The sequence below is a fragment of the Phoenix dactylifera genome, chromosome 6, assembly GCF_009389715.1.
Source record: "Phoenix dactylifera cultivar Barhee BC4 chromosome 6, palm_55x_up_171113_PBpolish2nd_filt_p, whole genome shotgun sequence".
NCBI lineage: Eukaryota > Viridiplantae > Streptophyta > Magnoliopsida > Arecales > Arecaceae > Phoenix > Phoenix dactylifera.
In genome coordinates this window covers 7,106,877-7,121,334 of record NC_052397.1, presented here as the reverse complement: position 1 = coordinate 7,121,334, position 14,458 = coordinate 7,106,877, and the positions used below count along the sequence as shown (strand labels likewise).

The 14,458-nt window shown below is 35.0% G+C and overlaps 2 protein-coding genes and 1 long non-coding RNA gene across 4 annotated transcripts; 2 read left to right on the top strand and 1 right to left on the bottom strand.

Annotated features, from left to right (window-relative positions):
• The first annotated feature begins 992 nt into the window (after window positions 1-992).
• On the top strand, window positions 993-1,469 carry LOC120111222. The gene is made up of 3 exons (XR_005512303.1): window positions 993-1,035; window positions 1,114-1,317; window positions 1,419-1,469. It is a non-coding gene; the product is annotated as an uncharacterized LOC120111222 (long non-coding RNA).
• Window positions 1,470-1,638: 169 nt separating this feature from the next.
• LOC120111221 lies at window positions 1,639-2,388 on the top strand. Of its 2 annotated transcripts, XM_039127783.1 has the most exons (4): window positions 1,639-1,699; window positions 1,788-1,911; window positions 1,996-2,105; window positions 2,210-2,388. In XM_039127783.1, the coding sequence occupies exons 1-4, from the start codon at window positions 1,643-1,645 to the stop codon at window positions 2,264-2,266; spliced, it is 348 nt and encodes a 115-aa protein (XP_038983711.1). In that variant the 5' UTR covers window positions 1,639-1,642; the 3' UTR covers window positions 2,267-2,388. The 2 variants fall into 2 exon arrangements, with proteins under 2 accessions (XP_038983711.1, XP_038983710.1); XM_039127782.1 differs by having other exon boundaries at window positions 1,788-2,105.
• A 10,324-nt stretch (window positions 2,389-12,712) lies between these two features.
• On the bottom strand, window positions 12,713-14,195 carry LOC103716128 (transcription factor MYB93). Its single transcript, XM_039127781.1, has 3 exons — window positions 13,985-14,195; window positions 13,765-13,894; window positions 12,713-13,665 (listed from the first exon to the last, which is right to left on the bottom strand). The coding sequence occupies exons 1-3, from the start codon at window positions 14,115-14,117 to the stop codon at window positions 12,933-12,935; spliced, it is 996 nt and encodes a 331-aa protein (XP_038983709.1). The 5' UTR covers window positions 14,118-14,195; the 3' UTR covers window positions 12,713-12,932.
• Between the last annotated feature and the right edge of the window lie 263 nt (window positions 14,196-14,458).

The window sequence follows — 14,458 nt, the reverse complement described above, 5'->3', positions numbered from 1 at the left end:
AACCAAATTCACTAATACTTGATTAGTTGCTTATACTCGATTTTGGATTCATTAGTCATTATATGGTTGAACCTCTTGTTGCATCAGTTCATTTGAAGTATTCAACATGTTTCTTTTAAGATTAATTACCATTGTTGCATAACAGTAAACATATCATGTCACACTAAAATAGGTTTTGAATAAATTAAAAATTCTATAATTATGAAGATTCTTTGTAAGAATCTTTGGTGAGTGGCCACCGAGGAGGAGGGGCAGATGTGTGCGTTTATGAATGCACACAAGCTTAAGGGAGGAAGAGGGGTGGATGATATTGTTAATGATAGGAGCGTTTCCTAGCAGCCTAACTGTTAGTACTCAGAAGAGTGCTGTTTCTACTTTCAAGATGTCATTTTGTCTTGAATTTCAAATATTTCGCATCATATAGTTGATATGAATTGCTTTAACCTGAATGAGTAATTCCTTGTCCTGTTCCTTGGTTAACGCCACTAATTTTCATCAGCAGATGAAGTTTCCATGTGTCTGTGAGAACTTACAGTGCAGGTCATTTTAGTTAAAACTGTTTCCAGTCTTAAATGTTTGCAGTCAAAATTTCAGATCACCTGGAGATCTTTAGTACAGTTCCATGGTCAATGTTAGTTGATGAAGGTTTTTTTTGTTTGCCCCTCTGAGCTGTCTAAAGTTGGTTATTGTGTTGTTTGAAGTTGTTGCAAATGTTTCTTCTGAGTCTGTGTTTCTTGGGGAAATCCTTATCAATCACAATCTCAATCCTAATGGACTTCTTATTTTATAGATGGACTAGGGAGAGTGAGGAGAACACGAGGGCCCACTCGAGCATGAGACGTATGGACCCTATCTGAGGATGAGAAGATTGTCGTCCATTACAACGAACTGGGGCAGCCCATCAAGAATGCAGCAAGCATTTTATCCACTTTTTTAGGATCGGTTGCGCGGAAGGGACAATTGTGTCCGCTCAACTATACGAAATGGAACGAAATGCTTCCTTCGTATAAGGTTGAGCTTCTTAGAGTTGTTGAGGTAAAGAATTGAATTTGCTTACTATCTTCAATTATTTTTTGATTTAACATTGATATAACATTTTTGACTTTGATGTAGACAAAGTTTGTCCTTCCTGCAAATAGCCATGATTGGGTGCTGAAGTCCGTCAACCGCAAATAGAAAGAATATAAAGCGAAGCTAAAGGCGGATTGGAAGCACGAGGGCATGACTGAAGAGGAGGTGGCCCATGTTTGCCCTCCAGATGTAATCTCTCATCAGTGGAGGGAGCTTGTCCACTACTGGTTTTCCGAGAGAGCTCAGGTTGTGTATATTTTTTAAATACCTTAGATTATATTTACTATTATTATAGATTAGAAATTTATACATTTTATTAATACATTGTTTATTGTTTTTCGGAGAAGACATATTCCAATATTGGTAGAGCTGCTCGAGCATCACAGACTGTTCCTCACACTTCAGGCTCCATGAGTTATGCGAGGCGTAGAGCTGAATTCGTAAGCTTTCTTGAAATAATTTAAATTTATCTTAAATTATTCTATCTTATAGCATGTATACTCTTGAAATATACTTTTTGTTGTAGATGGATGATAATGGGAGGGAGCCTGGTAGGGTGGAGTTTTATAAGATGACTCACACCCACCGAGATGGCAGCTTTGTCCGGGAGGAGTCAAGAGATATAGTTGTATGTATTCATCTTTGGCTTGTGCTGTATATTTTTTGGTTTTATTATTGGCATACATTAATTTGAATTTTTTTTTTGAGAGATATAGGATAGGGCAACAAATCTTATTTCGGAGCGCGTCGGGGGGTCATCATCATCCGACGCGACCCATAATATTGAAGCTCAAGTGCTCGCTGAATTGATGGGCCCAGAGCGTTATGGTCGAGTGAGGGGTTACGGCGTTGGAGTTACCCCCACTCAGTTATCTTCAGTGGGCACATATACAAGAAATGCCAGAGAATCTAGTAATACTGCAGAAGTTCGTCATCTTCAAGCAACTATTGAAGAGCTGAAGCAAAACCAAGCAAATTTGCAGTCTCAGCTTACGAATATTTCATCCATGTTACAACGATTTATCCCTTCTCAGGTAAATAACTATATATATTTGAATACTTTACATATTATCAATTATGATATATGAGTTAATGTATCACATTATTCCTAACTTCTACGGGTTTTTTTTTTTTGTAGATTCCTGATACTTCAAACGCTTGTAGAGATGATGGTGGAGCTGAATCCTGTCCCTGATGCATTCTAGATTATCTTTTATGAGTTTGATATGTATATGTTTCTTATTTTTCAGAGTACATTGTAATTTGAAACTTATTAAGCAAATTTTTAATCAGATATTACAATATTCACAATTCGAATGATCTGAGTGTTTGTATTAATGTATCAATGCATTACAGGTTCATATTGTTATAATGTATGTATCAATGTAATACAGGTTCATATTGTTATAATGTATGTTTTGTAATTTGTGTTTTATAATATGAATTGGTTTTTTGTTTTTTTTCAAAAAAAGCAATTCCCGACGCTTTTAAGCGTCGGCAAAGGACACAGCGCCCGCACCCGCAAGCTTATGCCGACGCTTCAAACAATTATGTTAGCGTCGGCAAATGCCGACGCTTTAAAGCGTTGCAAACCGGCGACGCTATAAAGCGTCGGGAAAAACCAGGGGCTAACCCGTAGGGAACTTTTTCGACGGGCTATCACCGACGCTAATACGCGTCGGTAAATCCTAGTTTTTGCCGACACTTTCTCCCTGCGTCGGCAAAAACTATTTCCACTCTGGTATGTCCGACGCTTTGGCGACGAGGGGCATTGCGTCGGTGGTACTTTAGCCGACGCTAAAAAGCGTCGCTAAAGGTCCAACAAAGCGCCGGGATAGCTACTTTTTCCTGTAGTGTAGTCAAAAAATTATGCAATCTTATAACAATATTCAACAGAAATTATGAACATAGACTAGTTAACTATGCCGTAATCAAATTAAAGTGTTTCCATCGAGTAGATCGTTGTGACTGCCAAGTACCTAGACCAGGCATGTCGGAAATTTCACCACCTTCCATATCGAAAGAGCTTCGTAAGATTCAGTTAATAAGATGTTAGATCCATATTCACTCTTGTCAAAATTTATAGCAGCAGCAAGCTTCCTTTTCTCAAACTAATGAGGACAGCATTCATCTTTGCACAAACAAGGTCCCAAGAAAAGAACTAAGCCCAAGCTCATCCTGCAGTGGACTTGCTGGGGTTCGGATCCCTTGGCCCAATAGGGCTAGTTTTAGCAGTTGCCCAAGTTAATGAAATACATTGAGCCTTTTTAAAGTCAAGTTGTTCTTTTCACTTGATGCCCCAAGTGGGCTAGGTAACCTACAGCCCATTCATAAAGTTTGAATACATACACCTTCAAAAAAAAAAAAAGAAGAATACATGGTAGACAGAACTTCATGGTAGAGCTTAAATGTTGACCACTGTGACATACATGTCTTGTTTTTCCTATAAATGTCTTCCTACAATTAGCTTGACTTAAAAGAGTCACTGACATCCAAAATATTATAAGAGTAAAATTGGGCATGAGAGAGGTTGGAAGTTTTGGAACTGCTATCTAATCTACTTTTAGTAAAAACTAAGAAAACCTCAGGCTAGTTAAATTAAGTGGAGCTTGGACATTGCCAAGGGTATTGCTAATGAAGGAGACCACCCTTGGAACAACCCTGGATCTTTTTGTAAAGCCCATACATGCTATCTATAATAAGATCTCGAGGGTGAACTACAACCTAATAAGTGTCTAGACCTTGTCCTACGGCTTGGGAGGTATTCTAAGTATTGGGATGAAAAGATTCGAGAATCTAAGCTACAAAGTGATCAAACTAGAAAGCTAAACTAAATTTCAAGGAAATTAAAGGGACGGTGTAAGAAAGTAAAGCAAGAAAAAATAAGGCAAACAAGGCTACACTAAGAATGATTGCAATTAAAATATAATTGCTTGTTGAAAAAGGAGTTTGCATTATCTTATCATAGATCGTCATGCAAGAATGTAAGAACATGTGAAAGTAAATTGAAGAAAGGGAAGAAAATACTTTTTGATTCTTTAAAGATATCGGAGTGCTCCTCTCTTAGGAGGATCCCATAGAGGGGCCCTATTTTGCCAACGATTTCTATTAAACTCCTTCTTTTAAGCTTGCTTGAATAAATCTTGTTGATTTTAGTTTTTTGATTATAGAGTTGAATCTTAAAATGGGGAAAACTAGGGTTGCTAGAATTTGAGAGAAAATTTCAGAAGAGGTGTTTTGTATATTACAAATATCCTCCCTTTATTTATAGTTGAAGATAGGTGTTGGTGAGGAGCTAGAATTAGTCCTACCATGCAAGTTTCTATTATATCTTTAGAATTGTCTGAGTCTCATGCAAAAATTAGCTCCAGGCTACTCACATGGACTAAAGTCATGAAAAGCTAGGATCAGTCCTTCTATGACATAAGCTAATCTAAAAGACCAATCTTAGATTAAAATGGCAAGGCTGTTTAAGACTTGCTTGAGTTATTTTTGATGATCCCAAAATTAGGTGCAGAAATTGGTTAATAATTAAAATCCTAACCCAAAAAAGTAGGTTAGGATTCTAGAATTGAGTCAAAATTTTGTAGGCTCAGAATAGATATGTACGAGAATGACTAGTCAACTCCAATCTAAATCGAAACTAGTTTGGCCAAATATTTTTTCATAAAGCTAACCTAATAAGATAACTTCTCATGAGGATTGGTTGGTTACTTATCCATTTTGAAAGATACTTGTTTTAGATGGAATAATCTAGGTTAAAGATAATATTAAGATGGGCTTCTGATCTAGAGTTTGACCTAGGGTCTAGGTTGGAGTAGGTATTTTAAAGAAATTTTATCCTACAATAGTTTTGTAATATTTCAAGCAAATTAAAATGTATGAAATGTTTGACCAAGATACCAATTTTCTATAATAAACTACTCTTTTCATTGTATCCATATTAAATATCCACCACCCTTTTAGATATTCCATCTTATTAGTTCGGATTATTCAATATTATCAAAGAGAATAAGTGAAGAAGGTCTTCTCTAATATTTTTAATTAATAATTATCTCTAATTTATAATATTTATACAAATTTATAAAATTTTATTTAAGATATAAATAGAACCCTCTTTCACTCTATCCATTATCAAACCTTTTGTATTCTTTTCATTCATTTCTAATTCTTTCAATAGTACTATACAATCAAGTATTGAAGTTCTTTTTTAATAGTTCTTTATTTACACTTTTTCTAAATTTATAGTATTTATTATATTTATATATTCTTAAATATGTCTTTTATAATATTATGGCACACAATAATTGTTGGAGGCTATTATTTTGGAGTAGATTTTAAGTAAAAATAACATTATTTATGAATTAAAAATACTATATTTATTAACATTTTTTAGATATCCTAATAATATATAATAATTATAATAATGAAATAAAATAATAAATATTTAAAATGAAGAGTAGTATCTTGTACATAGATACAAAATGTAATATAATATTCTAAAGATATTATTATCAAATGTTTTGAATTTTTTACTACTAACATAGTTCTTTTATGAATATAAAATAACTTAGTATGATAGTATGAGAGACCTTTTTTGGTTATTAATTTATTTGATAGCTTATTTATTAACTTATTATTATTCTTGAATTCTATTTCTTTCACTCATAAAAGTAAAATATATGTCCAAAAATTCAAGTCAAGACAACATTAAATCATATCATGAATGAAATTCTTATGACGATGCCATGATTATAAAAAAAACGCAATAGGATATTTAATTACATATATTAAAAAATTATTATTATTTATAATATTTAATTTTATGACTATTTTTATCCTAACAATTCCTTTCAATAATTTTATAATAAAAGTATTTTTTATATAATAATAGAATTATATAATATAATATTATTAATTTAATTATATTAAATTAATAAAATACAATAATGTGGAATAATGCTTGTTAAGATATATATTATATATATTTTATATAATATTATAATATATATTATTTAATATAATATATATACTATATATATTTTATAAATAATTAATATAATAAAACTATTACAAAAAGTTTAAAGGATCAAGGTACAAAATTAAGTATATGATTTGGTGAAGTAAGGCACATAATATAAATAGTAACATATTATAGATCTATAGGTAAACATACGCGCGCGCGCATATATATATATACATACATATACACACACACACATATATATACATATATACATATATACTATATATATATATACATATATACACATGCATGCATCCATGCATACATATACTGAGAGAGACTAGATGGACTATATTTCTCATGGGAAGAGAGGACATTTACTTTTCTCGACTCCAAAATTAATATTAGGGCATCCAAATTGAAGGTTCATACTATTGATTATTATCTATACTACTAAAAATACCTAGAAATAAAAAATAACATATTATATTTGTCTCTAAACTATGCATTATGTGGTTGCAAAGATGAACAGTTAAAATACTAGAATACTATGTTTTTCTATGACCTAATCAACAAATATCTATAGTTTTTAATTTATACATGTTCTTTTTTATAGAAATGGTGGAAAAAGCTCTCCTATAATTTATACTTGTTTAAATATATATAGATCATGATCAATAAGGTAAATTATCAATTTAAATATTTTACTATAGTACCCTCACCCTTTACGTGAGGATTGGGGCAAATGAGGGGTTACAGGTTATGAAGCTATTACTTAATTATTGCATAAGTAAAACTAGAAAAATCTAAGATGAATAGATAAAGATAAGTCTTATGGAATTGATTAAAGATTGTATAGGACCAAGGGTACCCTCAGCGAACCATCGAAACAATCTTATGATCCTTTAACGAAACTCACTACTGGAAGGAGCAGATCCTAAGGATGGATGTGTATTATGCATGCATTCAGACTTTATTCCATGACTTTAGGTCAAAACCTTCAGCTTGTTATTTAAGGTTCAAAGGTGGTAGGATTTTTCAGAAGGTAAAAGTAAATCAATCTTGATTAGAAAAAGAAATTTCAAAAAATTCAAGAAAAAATAAAAAAAGATGCAAAAAAAGTAAAGAAATAAAAGAAGTGAATAACCACACTAAGAAGCAATGCAATTCTAAAACAAAGTTGTTTATAAGCATGGAGTGATGGTTAACATGGATAAAGTAGTACTTTGCAAGATGTAAAGTAGTGCATGAAGGATGAGAAAGTAGATAAAACCTTTTTTTTTTTTTGGTACAAGGGCGGCCCACACCCGACGGGGGTGAATGCAATCAAACTAGTAGATAAAATCTTGATTGATAGATGGGTGCCAAAGTGCTCCTATCTTGGGTGCATCCTATGGGTCTTGTTGCTAAAGACTTCCCTTGGGCTTTTTTCTTGTTTTCTTGCTTAATTAGATCTTGATGAATTGAAAAATTCTTGACTGCATACTAAGGTTTTGAAAAGGGTAATGTTAGAAAGAGAGCTTTTCAAGCTCCAAGGGGTGTTCTTGTCTAAAAAAATCCTCCCCTAGCTAGCTAGAGAGAAGGGTATCTATAATTGACATTGGATGATTGTAAAAGGTTACGATCAATCCTGTTGTGTATGTTTCCTATTGCGATCACTACGATTAGTCCAAGAGTGAAGCTATGATTGACATTAGGATACTTGCATAAATTTGAGTTGTGAAAGACTAGGATTAATCTATGTGAAAGAGAGAAACCTAAAAGCTAATTTTAGCTTAAAGAGATAAGTGGCTTAAGGCTTAAGTCGATTATTTTTATTTATCCTTAAATTAAGTAAAAAATTGACTAAAGTTTTTGAATCTATTCTACTTTTGAACTTTGAAAAAAGAGGGTTAGGATGCTGATCAAGTGAAAATTATGAACACTTGGAATAAATATGTAGAAGGAGAACTAATCAAAGTTTGAGTCAAATCTAGGCTGGTTTGTTATAGTTAAGCCTTATTGACTAACCAGTTTGACCCTAACAAAGTTGACCTAAGTTTCATGAGTATATGGATTAGCTATTTAATTGAAAGAAAGTTGTCTGGAAAGACAATTCTAAATTTAAATGCCTTATCATATAGTATAGGATATTAACATAGTAAAATTGTTCATATTTTTGTCCACATGATGCATAGTTCAAAGGCTACCAAAATGTATGATTTTGGTTTTGAGAGATTTTTTGTAGGGTAATAAAGACTAATATGTAGATCTTCATCTTAAATGTCCCATTATTGATGGCTAAATTTGAGTAGATTCCTTATCTTTTAAAGAGAAGTATAGTCCATACCTTTATAATGTACGAAGGTAGGTGTATATATATCCATATACATGTATGAGTATATATATGTTATAATAAACTCATTGTATTAAAATATTTGATAATAAGACTAGCACAAGCAAATATAACACATAAATCCACATTCAAAAGTAAATAAAATAAAAAATTATACCAACCCATGAAAAAAATAAAATTATTAAAATAAAATATAATACGAATAATGATAATGTACTTTTTATGTGGAGGCAAAACATACTGCTTTGCACTTGGTCAAGATTAAGTCAAGAGAGAGATAAATAGCAATCGATAACTAAAGTATATTAACAAAATATTGTTTTTTTGGAGGAACTTAATGACGGATCCTTATATGGACCAGATTCTAACAAAAAGGTCTTCTTGACTAACATCAGGTCCACCTAGAAAAGTTTTTTTAATAGCCAGTCCCTCTGAAGCACAGAGGCCATGGTTTGGCGACAGATGGGAGAGGGGCTGGAAATTAAAGTACCACTCAACAAGGCCTTTCCTTACACATGGGTCCATGGAGGGACCGTATGTTAAATTATTGTTTTTTTATATTATTATTTCTGTTCTGCTAGGACTCTTATCTTCTCTTCTTTGCCTTTCTAATTCCTCCCTCATCTTCTGCATTCTTCCCACCAAACTTAGAAGACTCTCCAATGTCCACCGTCATTGCAGTAGCTACCTCCGACTATCATCCAAATGTTGGCATCACATATCTCTTCATTAAATTACCTTCTTCTTAGACATTGATCTCTTACTCTCATCACCAGAGTTCATCTTCCCCAGCCTCCCATCACTATTCATCACCGGCTTGTATATACAGGATAACCATTAGAACACAAGGGTACAAGGTGATTACAAGATAAAAACTTTTTTTTTCCTGATGTATAGCTTCGGTTTTCCTAAATCATGCTCTTGTAGGAGGATTGGAGAAATGAAAATACAAGTGTTAAATTACCAATGAGAAGGCCATGTCTGTTATTCCCAACCTATATTCAAGCGCATCAACTGGATAATTAAAAATATGAGCATCAAAAGATATGGATTTCCTGATCTTCCAAAAAAAAAAAAAAAAAAAGTCATCGCCAGAAAAGATGGAAGGCCTCTTTAAAAACTTGTTCTTTTGGATAAACAAAAATATAGAATTTAAATAATAGCTGAAGATCGTGTCCCAAAGTTTATAAGTCATCATATAGCACTTTATACTTTTTTGTATTTGAGCAAATTTTCTCTATATGATTTTTTTTTCCTGCTTAACTATCTCCATCATTTATCTCAAAAATGCATCTTGATTGAATTTTTCAGGACCAAGCAAAGATTTACAGGAATCCTTATTCTATGGCAGCTGCAGAGATTCCAATACCATCTAAAAAGCCATAAAGCTTTTTACAAGCAAGAAGCAACCTTTTCCAAAGCTGGTTGATGGTAGAAGATGATTCCGGTGATGGGTGGTGAAGCCTATCAAAGCTCAGGAATTGAAGCGAAGAGAAATGGAAGAGAAAACTGAGAAGGAAACTGGCCAACAAGAAACAAAGAGAGCGATAATAGAAAATAACCTCTCTCTTTTTCACAGTGGTAACTGGTTGTCATCATTTTTCTCTTCCATCTTCTACTTTTACCGGATCAAATCCCTAAGAAAATCTATACACGTTTCACAATATCGCAGTGATGAGTACAGCATGCGACGCACTCGAGCGGGTGCAGAAAGAATACCTCATGGATGGCAATGGTTTTATGGGTTCGTGTTATGATAGCAAACTAATGAAGTATGGTAAATATGCTATATATTTGTTTTGAAAGAGACCTACGTATAAGAAGTTTTATTCTCAATCATTTTGGGGACTCGAATGATATATTTGTAAGGGAAGAGTAAGTGGGAGGATATTAAAATATCAATAAATATCATATATCCCCATTCACTTCATTTTGGAGCTTTTCATAAGTTAATGACTGTAAAACTATTCAAAAATCACTTAACATATAATAATGAAATACAATATGATGGAGGTTAATGGTAAGGAGCAACACTTCAGTAGCAACAACATACAGGTATAGAATCACTAGTATAGAATACAAATAAGGAATACACACAGATTCTATTCAGATACACTAGTATAGAATCACTAAAGTCGTTCGGCCATCCTACTGCCAACTGGTGATGGATTAATCTATTATAGAGACAGAGAAGGTCCCTTTCTGGTGTTGCTACTCAGAGCCATCATTTCCATCCCTCAGTCACCAACGTTGTAAATTTGGGCACCAAATCACAGGGCATCCTTTAATGTTGAACATTATCAATGACGTAGGAAACTTCATCTAGTATGCAACCAAATTAATGGGGTAGAGGATTAGGTAATGGAGTTTCCCTTTCATTGTTAAATGCTTCCACACTTACTTGGTAACCAAGACCAACCCCCACTTTTAATCGACCTTTCTACACAAGAACACAGGTGAAGGCTTTACCCAAAACATTGAATCACCAAAAGAAAACAAAGGTGTGTGCGATACATGGTGACATGCAATTCAACTTTACCAATGGGGTGGGGCTCAATGGGGCCTGTTAATTTTGGTCTTAGCAGTCAATCCCTTGTAGGAAAAGGCATCTACTCCACCTGCTCACTAAGAAAATGGGACATGGTTCTTTGAAAGCAAGAGTATGATTACTAAGAGGTCTACTCTTAACAAAGAGACTGTGACATATGTTTATAAAACTTGCCCTCATGTTGCTCGAGTGGGATTGTGATTGATATCATTGTTATTGGGAAATGGCAAGCCTTCAACTATTTTGGGTCCTTCCCATCATTGCTATACTTTTTGTTCTCTGTCTCTTTTCTGGACATGACACCCTCTGTCAACTCTCTAACTGCCTGAGAAGGCATGTTTTCCTCTCTACTTTTTCTCTATCATAGTTGTTAAAGTTATCTAGAAGTATGGGTTAATTCCAAGCCTCCTTAATATACCTGAGAAGAAATAATCTTGGTTTGCAGACATATCTTTCTTCTGAAAATGGAGAAGGTACAAGTTCAGGGAAAGAAATGAGAGAAATTTTATGAGCAGGTATCTTTTGGGGAACTTCGATGTTTCTTATGGTTCCTTTTCTCAAGTTGGATTTCTCAGCTCAGGGATGATAGATGGACCTTTATCCTATGTCTTCTTTGTGATATGAACATATGTCTTCTCAAGTTGAATCTCCTTTGCTTCTTCTCTACTCCCCTATCATCCTTATCTTCTCTGTATAGAACTCCTCTTAGAGTACCCTTCTTTATTTCCTTGATAGAAAAGAACCAAGGGAAAGAAAACTTTGCTAAGGTGTTCATGCTGGTTGAGATATTGGTTCGTATATGAATTGGGCACCCATTAATGTGACATTTAAAATTGCATCTTTTATTATCCGATAAAATTAAACCAATAATTTTCAAGATATTAGCAAGTTCAATCAACATATTGGTTCGGAATATTTAATCTTGTTATTGTTATCTCAAATGAATTTTTGATTTGTAAATATAAAATCAAGGTCTAGAAAGACAACTGAACTAGGTTTTACTATATTGGTTGATATTGCAATATCTTGGCCCCTTCAGATTCTCCAATCTTCCACCTTGGCCAGTATAAACTAATCTCAGTTCATCTCAGTGTCAGTCATAACTGATATGGCCAATACATCAGCTTTTAGAAACCATATTTTTCCACCTTCTCCAAAAAAAAATTTCTGAAAAATGTATAATTTAAACCGAAATCTTTTAGCAAAAATATTTCCATTTCTCATTCTCCTCCAGGGTATATATTATTGGAAAGGTGGTGGTACCAAGCACCATGGTTTTGGTAGGCAATCCATTGAAAATGATCTCTGCATAACTAATTGAAGGCATATGTTGCAAGAAATCAGATGGAGGTAACATTGCGGCTGAATCAAAAAATAAAAAAACTAAAGGAATCCTACTTGACCATGAGAAAAATAATAATCTTTTAATTAACACTACCATATCAAAAAGAATTCTACATAATGTTTAGACAACTTGCATGCAAGATGACTTAGCTATGATTCTTTGTGTTTTCTTTAGCAAATAATTATGCATTACACATATCTAATGTAGAAAAATATTGCCATCCGTACATGGACATGAATTTAAAATTCCTAACAGACATTGCTATTGTTATTATATATCAATTACCATGATCATTATGGTTATATATATGTTGTCATATGACGCTGTTATTTTTATCAACAAAGGCGCATAGATAGAGGATCTAGAATGGATAAAATTAGGCTAGAATCTAGAATTGAAAAGAAGCAAATGAAAAAAACCCATGGAAAAAGTAAGAGAGAGGAAGAATAGCAGCACCAAAACCCAAGCCAAGTATATATAAGCATTTGCGTGTGTACACATACAAGTGTGATAGTATCTGCATAAGATATGCACTGCATTAATGTCGATCAACAATGCATGCAAGCACTATTAACACTGATCTCAAACTCCCCAGAAATATGAAAGAAAAGAAAAGAAATGGATAAACGATATAATGATATGGACGTATTGAAAAAGATAAAAATAATCAAGCAAACTCGGTCATAAATGGATCATCAAGCAAGAGCTCTGGCCAGAAGGAAAGAGGACTCCCAGTCCCGCCGCAGCTAGAGGTGCTGCAAGCGTCCCCTGGGTTGCCGGCCGACAAATCGGTGAGTGGAGGAAGAGACGAATGAGGTGATATTAATGGTGTTCTTGGGGTGCCACTCGGATCTCCCTGGCTTAAAAAACCGAAGTTGGATCCTTGGATGGTGTCACTGCTCATAATAGGTTGGACGTCAAAAGAAGAGCATGGGATGTGGAGATCTGGCAATTGGCTGATTTGGCTCTGGCCACCAATACTTTCAATAGGACTTGTGGTAGGGACGTCTGAAGCAAAGGAAAGCACCTGTAGGGGGCTCAAAAGGCCGGTAGGATCCATGTCACTGGTGGTGATGGTGCTAAGGCTATTGGTGTTGGAGTTACTAGCCATGGCTGCAGCTGACTGGAGGAGGTACTGGAAGTATTGAAGCCTTGCAGCCCGGACAGCCTCAGCCTGAAGGCGCGCGGCGGCATGATCATCCCAGGGGTGGCCATCGACGAGCTCACGGAGGTTGGCAAGGGCAATAAGCTGGGGGAGGGTGGCGAAGAAGTCGGTCCTCGGGCGGTGGGTCATCGGATCAAACCCCATCTGGATCAGCTTCTTCTTGAGGTGAGTGTTCCAGAAGTTCTTGATCTCATTGTCGGTTCGGCCCGGGAGGTTCGTCGCAATCGCCGACCACCTACACGAACCAAAAAGTTTGGCTTCCATTAAGATCAAAGATGGCTCATTGGAGATTATAGAGTGAGCATAGTCGCATGCAGGGAATGTGGAAACATACTTGTTGCCGAGAATAGAGTGGAGATGGAGGATAGTTTGCTCTTCTTCTTGGGAGAATTTGCCTCTCTTGATGTCTGGCCTCAAGTAGTTGGTCCATCTTAGCCTGCAGCTCTTGCCACATCTATTGAGTCCTTCAAGAGGAAAGATAACCAATATTTAGATAGCTGCAAGAGAGCGAGCGAGCGAGCGAGAGAGAGAGAGAGAGAGAGAGAGAGAGAGACCAGCATGCTTGGGGAGAGCTCTCCAGCTGCCATGGCCATTCTCCTGGATGTATTGGACTAGTTTCTGGTCTTCTTCAGGGGTCCAGGGGCCCTTCTTGAGGCCATTCTCAACAGAGCTGGGGGATCTTCCCATAGGTATCCTTCTGGGAGTGGTGGGGTTTGGGTATTGGTGGAGGCTTATATATGACAGCCTTCTCTGCGTTACCCTTACCTCGCCACCCACCAGAACTATGCTTCTTCATTTATACACTTCTTGGGCTTTGTTTCCTTGGTTATTATAGCTTATGGAAAAAGACTAATTAGCCCTCTTAATTATTAACATTTAACGCTTTCTGTTTTAAGTTCTGAGTGGAACATTGCTTGTACATCCGCACGTGCCCTGCACACGTGCAGTGCGAGGACGGGCACATTACGGACAGCTGTGATCCTGCTAATTATGTAATAATTCAAAAGAGGTAGTAAAGTGTTATATAT